Genomic DNA, 10131 nt, shown 5'->3' on the forward strand with positions numbered 1-10131 from the left:
ATCGCACCAGAGCACAAGCACCGCCTGCAAACATCGGTCACATCACCGCCGGAGCACAGAGGCTGCCACCAAGCCATTGGCCAGACCCATCCAGACGCCACCTCCGGTGACTCCCGGAGTCCCTCTGGGGTTACCCCCTACAGCAGTCTCCCATGGGTAACCCTGAGGAGGGGGCACATTCTGTGGCGGCGCTGGCGGACATGGTGCCAACACCGCTGAAAGGTGGTCTGCACGTCCCCGGCTGAGATCAAGCCCTTTTCCTGGGGCACAGCAGCAGGTGCAGGGTGGGATTCATCCCCCTGGACCCCTGCTGCTTCGCGCTGGCTTGGCTCCACGTGGGAGCAGAGGCCGCGGTAAGGGGTCAGGATCAGGCGCAAGGCCGGGGCAGGGCACCGGAGGAGGGCAGGGCTGTGGGGAAGCACCAGCCCCAGCTCTGAGCGCGTTTAGAACAATTTCTGCTTTATTCCCCAATGTGTCCATGCTGGCCGCAGCGTGGCCTGATGCTCCCAGGGGAGCAGGGGGCACCGGAGCGAGGGGCCAGGGCCAGGGCCTGGGCCTGGGGGGTCTCTGTCCTCCTGGAAACAGAGCCCCATGTTCACTCCCATCCACGCACCCTGGCTGAATTTGACCCTCCAGGAGGATCCACGCCCCTCACAGTTGATTCCCCTTCACCTCGGTCCCATGACTTGCACATGCTCCCTGCCCTCTCCGGGGCTGCAGATTTAAGCCTGTAATTCAGATCCAGGCTGAGAAACTCAGGAAAAAAATGGAAAAACCCAAGGAAAAGAAGTGCTATGAGATGTCCCTGCTCTAGCCCCTGCCCGGCCCCGGCTCCGCTCCCGCTCCCGGCCCCGCTGCTGCCCAGCCTGGCACAGGGTCTGTTGTGCTGGGAGGGGGCATGGGAACGGGGAGGGAAGCTCTGGAACGGGTCCATTTTGCACATGACTGCTCAGGAAACTGGTGGTGGCGGTGGCCACGGGACGGCGGCGAAGCGGGCTGGGGACATGGGGGCTGCCCCTGCAGAAACCCAGCACCGGCGGGCTGTCCGCTGTCAGATAAGGGATGTCTGGAGAAGGTGGCTCCTGGCTGCCGAGCCGGCGGCTGGGCCGTGGGATGCAGATCCCCGGTTCTCGAATGGGCTCTTCCCGGTGGAGCTGTCCCTGACCATTCACCCTCTCCTCCCTCTGCGGGTGCAGAGGTGCTGGGGAGCGCCCGGGCAGCGGCGCCGGCCCCTCGCGGGCCCATGCTCCCGGTGTGTACTGTTCACCTGCCAGCTCCAGCTTGGTAAACTGCTCCTGCTGACGGCTGCCTCTGCGTGCTTCTTGTGCCTGCCGCGGGGCCGGGCGCTGGGAACGTGAACCCTGACACCGCCGGGGTGGCTCGATGGGACACCGGAGGGGGAGCGGGGCCTCCCACAGCGTCTGCAGTGTGCCCGAGTACCCCAATGGCTCTGTGTGAGCGCAGGGACACTGCGGGGAGGGGGGCGACCCAGGGCTGGGTGCTGGGGTCATCCTGGGGTGCTGGGGTCAGCCTAGGGTGGGAGCTGGGATGGATGTGAGGAGCTGGGGATGGTGTGGGGAGCTGGGATGGACAGAGGTCCTGGGGGAAGGCAGCATCCCAGCATCACCCAGGTTGGAAAAGCCCTTTAAGCTCCTCCAGTCCAACCGTTCCCAGCCCTGCCAAGGGGTGTGAACCCTTGCAGGGACGGTGTCTGCAGCCCTGCCCTGGGCAGCCTGTTCCAATGCCTGAGCACCCTCTGGGGCAGGAATTGTTCCTCAGCTCCATCCGAACCTGCCCTGGTGCAACTTGAGGCCGTTTCCTCTTGTCCCATCCCTTGCTCCTTGTGAGCAGAGCCCACCCCGCTCCTGGCTGGGTTCAGTCCCGGTGCCGCTCTGCGCAGGACGCCCCTCGGCCACCAGCGCGGTCCCTTCCACCCCTCCAGCGCCGCCGCTACCGCCCTACCGCGGGGTCTTGCGGGCGCGGGGCAGCCCCGAAGCGGCCGGTCCCGGCGCGGCGCGGGCAGCCCGGGGGCCTCGCACGGCCGGGTGGCGGCAGCATGGCGCCCAAGGGAAAGGGAGGTGGCAAGGCTGCCAAGGGTGAGCGGCGGGGACCGGCGGGGTGGGACCGGGGCGGCCCGGGGCGGCGGGGGACCGGGGGCCGCGGGCACCGAGCTGGTCTCAGGGAGCTGCGTTCACAGGCGGCGACGGCGGCAGCAGCGATGCCAAAGCCCAGGGCCCGAAGGGAGGCGGCAACGCCGTGAAGGTGAGAGCGGGGTCCGCCGGGGGGGCCCTTCCCGCTCCCGGCCCGGCTCTCACGGCCCCGCTTGGCACCCTCGCCCCGCAGGTCCGGCACATCCTGTGTGAGAAGCACGGCAAAGCCATGGAGGCCATGGAGAAGCTCAAGTCTGGGCAGCGCTTCAGCGAGGTGGCCTCGCAGTACAGCGAGGACAAAGCCCGGCAAGGGGTACGGGGAGCCCGGGGGGCGGCTGCGGCCCGCGGGGACCCGGTCTGCTCTGCTCGCCGGTGGCTGCGTGCCCCCAGAATATGCTGCTGGGGCTCAGGAGGCTGGTTCGGCAGCTGCGGGCGCAGTCGTGAGCAAACATTGGTGGGGACAGAGTTAATTCAGGGATAAATGGTTGTTTGCAGCAGGTCAGAGGCACAGGAGCCCCCGGGGCAGCAGGACTTTAGATGTGCTGGCTGGGAGGCAGCCCGGGGTGAGGAGCTCTTCCCAGCCCTGTACTGCCTCACAGCGTGTGTGCTGCTGGGACAGATGCTGCCAGAACAGGTTTTGGGACAGGTTTCCACCCCCTCCCTCCCTGCTGCCCAGCCTGCTGCTGCTGCAGTGACAGCCTCAAAGCTTAACCCTCACGGTTCCTTTTTGTAGGGAGACCTGGGCTGGATGACCAGAGGCTCCATGGTGGGACCATTTCAGGAGGCAGCGTTCGCCCTGCCTGTGAGCAGCATGGACAAGCCGGTGTATACAGACCCCCCGGTCAAAACAAAGTTTGGGTACCACATTATCATGGTGGAAGGCAGAAAATAAAATGTGAATGACCATGAGTGTATTGGCTGCTTGAATCCCAAGAGCTTTCCAGACACCACAGCCCTGGAGCAAGCCAGTGGTTACCAGCAGCTTGTTTGGAGGCAGTGCCCATCCTGCTGCTGTGGCAGGACACAGGTTAGATGTGCTGGGCTCCACCCCAAGAGCATGAGCAGCATGTCAAGGGAGGGGACCCCCCTCTGCAGTCGTGTTCCAGCTCTGGGGCAACAGCACCAGAGGGATGTGGAGCTGTTGAAGCGAGTCCAGAGGAGGCCACAGAGATGCTGCAAGGGCTGGAAAACCTCTGCTGTGGAGCCAGGCTGAGAGAGCTGGGCTGGGGCAGCCTGGAGAAAAGGCGGCTCCTTATGGGGAGACCTGAGAGCAGCTCCAGTGCCTAAAGGGGCTGCAGGAAACCTGGAGAGGGGCTTTGGCCAAGGGCCTGTAGGGACAGGCCAAGGGGAATGGCTTGAACCTGCCAGAGGGGAGACTGAGAGGAGCTCTTAGGCAGAAGCTCTTCCCTGGGAGGGTGCTGAGGCGCTGGCACAGGGTGCCCAGAGAAGCTGTGGCTGCCCCATCCCTGGCAGTGTTCAAGGCCAGGTTGGACACAGGGGCTTGGAGCAAGCTGCTCTAGTGGGAGGTGTCCTTGCCTGTGGCAAGGGTTTGGAACTGGATGAGCTTTAAGGTCTCTTCGACACAAACCAGGCTGGGATTCTGTGATTGATGTGAATGAGGCAGCCCTGCAGGTCTCTTGGATCTTGGCAATCCATATCCCAGTGCAGGGAGCCCCTTCCTGAAGTAGAGCTCCAGCAGTGGACTCTGGCTTTGTTTGCTGGTGAGCATCGTGCAGTGTCTGAATGCTTGGAGATTGGGAGAAAACACCAAAGACCAAAAGGCCTTTCCCAAGATGATATATAAAGATGAAGCTAGACCAAAACCAGGGCAGGTCTTTCTCCTCCCTCTATTTTGGGGTGTTTTGTTAAGGGACTGGAAAGCTCAGAGAGCCCACAAACAACTGCAGCGCTCTGGTTCACGAGTGTTCTGTTAAAAAAGGCAGCCAGGCCTTTCCCCAGCACCAGAGCAGATGTGGTCTCATTTACGGGATGCTCTATTAATAAACTGCTTGTTTCCAGTCTACCAGAGCTTTGTTCTACCTCTTAGCAGGAGCGCACTGGCACATCCCCTGTACGAACCGCATGGTGGTTTGTGTCTGCCATCTCTCCTAGTATAAAGGAGTCACATTCAGCAGACCAGTTTCCTCTCTCAGACCTGAGCAAGGTGTAAAGGTATCCCCTGCTCTTTAGGGCAGCAGCCAGACCTGGTAGGCACAAAATGTGTACGTGGCATGAGGAAGCACTGAAGCTCAGTGCTGTATTGTCCCAAGGGAAGACAGACACAGTGATGAGCTGAGTTTCCCTCAGCATGACAGCAGAGGGGCAGGGCAGGCAAGCTGAGCACTCTGAAAATGACTGCAAGGTTCTTCTGATGCTAAGCTCTCTTGTTTCCAAGCTATGAACCACATCATTGTGGCTACTGTGCCAGAGAGATGGTTCATCTACCACAGCTGAGGTGTTATGTGGGAAGAGGGTTAGAGGACAAGCAGCCTGAACTTTAACACCAGTTCTCCCCTCTCCTGCTGCCTTTGTGCAGAACAGGCTTTGCCTGCACTGCCTGGAGGTAAATGGAGGTGGAAGAAAACAAGATCGGACTGGAGCCACCTCTGAGGCTCCCCCAGCACCACCAGGAGGTGAGAGCTGCAGCAGTTCAGCTCCAACTGCTGGTCCATTCCCTCCACAGCCCCTGCCTCTACGCCCCTCAAAAGCAACTGCAGCCTGGCAGGGGTTGGAGCAGGAGGGTTTCTACACCCTCAGCACCCTCTGGGGAGAGGCAGGGACAGGATATGCAGGAGGCTGCAGCCAGGGCTGGGAGCTGGAGATAGGGTTAGCCATAAAGAACAGGAGTTTTTATTAAATAACCAGACAGCAGCCTGACACATGAACCATTTTCATCTCTGTGAAGCGATGCCCCAGGTAAACCCCTTCCCCAGCACCTGACAAGTGGGTTTCGGGCTTTTCCTCATGCAGGAGAAGGTGCTGAAGTTGTTCAGCCACCACAAAAGAAGTGCATTTGGCAGCATTCAGTCTCAAATCACAGTGTAGTTCAGACAGGCATTTAACAAGACAATGTTAAAGCTGTACTTACCAAAGGTATAACAGCTGCTTCATTTCTGGGCTAGCTGTCTGTACAGGTTTAAAGTCATGAGCATAACTTCAGGATCACCACTTTTGATGTCAAGAGCTTGCAGGAAACAGTTCAATGCCTCCTGTAGCTTTCCATCATCCTGAAGTTTTTTCCCACTGTCTACCAAGGTCTTGTAATCTCCTGCAGCAGGAGAAGAGCTCTGACCCACCTCTGTTTCAGGGACACTTTCCTGGGTGCAGTACTCTATCTGCTCCCCTGACAGAAGCTCAACATCGCCAGTGGATTCCTCCTGAGAGGACTCGGTGTCATCCACTTCCAGCTGCTCAGAGGACATGCTGTCCAGGTGGGAAGACTTCTCAGCTGTACCAAGCGTTTCTCCAGCGGGTTCTTCTTCAGGCTCCACAGATTCCCCACTGCACTCTTCAGCTTCGTCTTCCACGAGGTCATCCTGCTCCTCATTGCTGTCCTCTTCATCAGTGGTTCCCATGAGTTCTCCAATATCCTCCACCTCATCTACCACCTTGTTTATCAGAGACCGCCTGGAAGCAGTAGACCTGTTGCCGCTGTTGCTCAGCTGGGGAGAAAAACCAGCTTGTGCTATACCTTTGTCACATTTAGGAGTGGATGTGCCAATTCCCCCCAGGAATGGGTGCAGGGGGCTGTTCAAGGGAGAAGGCCTTTTTTCAGGCTGGTTTTCCTGCGAGAGCATAACAGAATGCTCTTCATCCTCACTGTCTGAAACAAGTCTTTTTAAGGTTTTTTTCCTACCAAAAGCAAAGTCATCGCTGCTTTCCTCTGATGCTTCACTTCCTTGCAGGGAGGTATTTGGCATTTCTTCAGCTGCATGACAGGGTTCTCTACCATTAGAGTTACCGTTCTCACTGGGCCAAGCTTTTGCTGGAGATCTTTTGGTGGGAGACTTACAAAAGCTTCCTGCTTCCTGTGGGAAGCCCTCCCCTCCTGCACATCCAACTGATCTTTCCCTAGTTGAGGCATCTTGGCATCCATCATCAGACTCTTCCAAGACCAGATTGAAGTCAACTTGATCCTGGAGAGAAGGCACAGACATCTCCTCCAAGCTGGCTTCCAGCACACGAGGCTTCTGGAGCCCAGCATGGATCTCTGGTGTAACATGGGCTAAGTCTGGCACTGCGGCAGCCCAAGCGAGCTCAGGAGCATCATCCTTCTCTGCCCCCGAGGCATCACATGGGTCACGTACCTCACCTGGCATTTCTGCCTCTCTTAACCTCTCAGGATCGTTAGAGGAATGATGGGGACACACAGACAGGTCCTTCCCTGCCTCAGCCAAGCTGTCCGCATGTATATGGGAACACTGCTCCTGCTCGAGTCTCTGACTGTCCCTGTCAAGTCCATGTGAAGATGGCATCATGCTCGAGTTAAGGTTTTGTTCAGATTCTTCTGTATTGGATTGTTTCCCTGTCTTGCTGGTATTAAGCAGCTCTGTATCCACACTGGACATATCTTGTGCTGGTTTCTCTTCATCCAAGTCCTCAATAGTCAGATTAGTTATTTTGGAGCTGACATTAAGAGCCTGGACTTCCATGTCCTCTGTAAGATCAATAACTTTGTAATGTTTGTGCTTGTCAGCTACTCGTGGTGAAACAGTGTGATTTATGTTGTTCAGCCTTGGAGACAACTTCTTTGGCTTGGAAACTAACTCCAGAGGCCTTTGCCACATCTGTTCACAATCATTTCTGATACCCTCCATCCTGTGGTCTCTAAGTTGAGACTCCAACTGAACCAGCTCATGGGCTTTCTGTACCCTCTGCTGAATGTACTGGTGGGCTTCTTCACTCTCAGCCTGCTCCTCGTGAGCAGTTTCCCTTGTGTATATCAAGTCGTGGTCAGAAATGCCAAACATATCCAGGGAGTGCAGGTAAGCAATGTGCTCGTCCAGCTGCAGGTCAGTCTGTCTCTGGGTGGCATGCAAGGACTGCAGCTGGATCTGGGTTGCAGATGTTCGAGTATCTTCTAACGTGAAAAGCTCCCTTAGTTCCTGTTTGGAGAAATACCGGAACGGGTTCTTTTTGTCACCAGTGGTCTGTCTTATTAATGAGTCCTTGAATACCTGTCTCCTGTATATCTTCTCCTCCACCGTGCCGCAGGTTATCAGCCTGTAAATGACCACATTCTCTTTCTGCCCGATCCTGTAAGCTCTGTCTACAGCCTGTGCATCCGTGGCTGGGTTCCAGCTAGGATCAAAGATCACCACTCTGCTGGCTGCCGTCAAGGTTATGCCAACGCCACCAACCTGTGTGGTGAGCAGGAACACGGAGTAGTCCCTGTTCCTCTGGAAGGTGGAGATGCGCTTCTCCCTCTCTAGCAGGTGGGTCACAGTGCCATCGATGCGCATGATCCGGAACTGCCGGCAGGACAGGACATGCTCAATGATATCCAGCATCTTCCTAGACTGCGAGAACACCAGTGTCTGGTGCCCCTCTTCCCGCAGTCTTTCCAGAAGTCCCACAAGGAATAGCAGTTTTCCGGACTCCTGAATCAGGGTCTCTTCAGAGAGGTGGTCTATCTTACTGGTGCCTGCAAGCATGCCAGCTTCGCTCGCAGGCTCCTGCTCTTCCAGGCCCAGCTGGACACATGCCCTTGCAGGCAGAAGCCTGGGGTGGTCACACAGCTTCTTCAGGACAGTCAGCTCAGCCAGAGGCGATCGCGTTGTCATCAGCACTTCTTTTACATGATCCAGAGAGAGAAAGTTCCTGTAGATTTCTTCCTGCACTGCTGCCAAGTACACCCACACCACAAAGTCATTCTTCCTGGTGAGAGATGGCATGATGGGGGCACTGTTCTCGCTTGGACCCTCGGGAAGAGGAACATCTGGCCTGTTGGTGCAGCTGGTTTTGATATCTTCTTTGGTTCTCCTGAGGAAATAGGGCTTTATAATTGTCATCAGGTTCTCAGACATCTTTAGCCCCAGCGCTTTCTCACCTAGAGTCGCGTCCTTCTCCCTCGCCCTGGTAATGGGATTCTCGTACTCCATTTTGAAAGTCTTGGCTGTCCCCAGGAGGGAGCCTTGGCATGCAAAGTCAAACAGGGACCACATTTCCTGCAGGTTGTTCTGCAAGGGGGTGCCAGTGAGCAGGAGGCGATGCCTTGCAGGGATTGCATACACACACTTGGTTGTCTTGTTAGAGGGACACTTGATCTTGTGTGCTTCGTCCAGAATGACATAGTCCCAGATGAACTCTTGCTCATGCCTGCTGGCCAGCTGCTTCCAGTTGTTGATGAGCATCTGGTAGCTCGTGATGACGATGCCGTTCTTGCTCTGGACCCTCTCCAGGTTTCTGGCACGCTCTGTCTTGCTGGTGCCGTGGAACTCCTTGACACGCAGGCCGGGTGTCCAGCGGGCAAACTCTGAAAGCCAGCTGCTCACCAGCGTGGTGGGCATGATGAGCAGCACGTGCCGCGTCAGCTCGGCATCAAACATGCCTGACAGGAAGGCAATCACCTGGATGGTCTTGCCCAGGCCCATGTCGTCTGCCAGGATGCCACCGGGCCGGCCCTCCCTGTGCAGGCGGTACAGGAAGGCGACGCCTTCCCGCTGGTGCTGGAAGAGCTTCTCGTGCATCTCCCCATAGATCAGCAAGCCGCTGCCGCACACGTTCACAAAGCCTTCATCCTCCTCTGGCTCCTCCTCACCGCGCTGCACCATCTCGGCCAGCACCTCCTCCACACGCTGGATGCGTCCCTGCAGCTTCCCGCTGGGGCGGATGGCGGCCGCCAGCCGGAACAGCCGCAGTGCTTCCACCAGCTGCCCATCGCCCGCCGCCGCCTTCGCGCCGGTCACCAACCTGCCCGTGACAGACACAGCGTGAGCACCGGCCCCGGCCCGCTGCCTGCGCCAACCCCGCCCACGGGCTCACCGACCCGCCCCACAGCTCACCCCTGGTACCGCTGCTCCCCGTTCCTGCCTCTCGCCCCCGGTACTGCCCCGCCGCTCCCCCGGTACCGCTGTTCCCCCGGCACCACTCTTACTGGCCCCGCCGCTTACCCCCAGTACCGCTGTTGTGCCCGGTACCACCGCTGTTCCTGGGGCCGCCCCAGCCCCAGCCCCAGCCCCAGCCCCAGCCCCAGCCCCAGCCCCAGCCCCAGCCCCAGCCCCAGCCCCAGCCCCAGCCACTCACCCCCGGTACCGCTCTTCCTCCTCCGCAGCTAGGCCCAGGGCCGCCATCGCGCGCCCTCCCTGACTGCCGCCCCCCGCTTCAAACGCCGGCCGCTCCCGTGCTGCACTGCGCGCCCCGCGTGACATGCAAATGAGTGGCCAGCAAAGCCAATCAGCGCCCTTGTGGCGGGGATTCGGGGCGGAGAGACAGCGCGGGGCGGGGCCGTGGTGCTCCCGGGGTCCTTTTACCGGCGCCGCGCCCGCCCCGCCCCCGGCCCGGCCCCGGCCCTCCCCTACCCGACTCCATCCCGCCTCCATCCCGCCTCCATCCCGACTCTATCCCGACTCTATCCCGCCTCCATCCCGACTCTATCCCGACTCTATCCATGGAACCGGGCGCTGCGGCCTGGGGCCTGCCCGTGTCTGGCGGGGGCTGCCCGGGGTCGGGCAGCTGCACGAGGGGCCGGGGGGCGGCGGCGCAGAGCGTGGCCGGCGCGGAGCTGCGTGCCGGGCGGCGGGAGCCCTGCGTGCTCAGCCTGGCTCGGCGGGGCGGCCGCTGCGGGTGAGTGCGGGCCGCGGCGGGGCGCGGGCGTTTGGCCCGGCGGAGTGGTGTGGGGCCCGGTCGCGCCGGGAGCCGGGCCGGTGACGGGGATCTTGGGCCGTGTGGGCGCCTCGTCCCTGAACGGCCGGTTTCTCGTGCACTGCCGCCGAGCCCGCTCCGGGCTGGGGGCGGGGACCCTCGAGGGGGACCGGGAAAC

General features: G+C 59.6%; 3 protein-coding genes across 3 annotated transcripts in view; 1 reads left to right on the top strand and 2 right to left on the bottom strand.

The window, feature by feature from the left end:
- Positions 1 to 10131, bottom strand: part of TSC22D3 (TSC22 domain family member 3) — a 235093-nt gene that overhangs the window by 179598 nt on the left and 45364 nt on the right. The gene's annotated exons all lie outside the window — the stretch shown is intronic.
- On the top strand, positions 1960 to 3059 carry PIN4 (peptidylprolyl cis/trans isomerase, NIMA-interacting 4). The gene is made up of 4 exons (XM_062625853.1): positions 1960 to 2096; positions 2198 to 2262; positions 2344 to 2463; positions 2884 to 3059. Exons 1-4 carry the CDS (start codon positions 2057 to 2059, stop codon positions 3040 to 3042), a joined length of 384 nt encoding a protein of 127 aa, XP_062481837.1. The 5' UTR covers positions 1960 to 2056; the 3' UTR covers positions 3043 to 3059.
- ERCC6L (ERCC excision repair 6 like, spindle assembly checkpoint helicase) lies at positions 4978 to 9588 on the bottom strand. The gene is made up of 2 exons (XM_062625834.1): positions 9396 to 9588; positions 4978 to 9062 (listed from the first exon to the last, which is right to left on the bottom strand). Exons 1-2 carry the CDS (start codon positions 9518 to 9520, stop codon positions 5258 to 5260), a joined length of 3930 nt encoding a protein of 1309 aa, XP_062481818.1. The 5' UTR covers positions 9521 to 9588; the 3' UTR covers positions 4978 to 5257.

This window comes from Pezoporus occidentalis, unplaced genomic scaffold (genome assembly GCF_034315485.1).
Source record: "Pezoporus occidentalis ecotype Australia unplaced genomic scaffold, CSIRO_AGI_Poc_V1 ctg283, whole genome shotgun sequence".
NCBI classification, from domain to species: domain Eukaryota; kingdom Metazoa; phylum Chordata; class Aves; order Psittaciformes; family Psittacidae; genus Pezoporus; species Pezoporus occidentalis.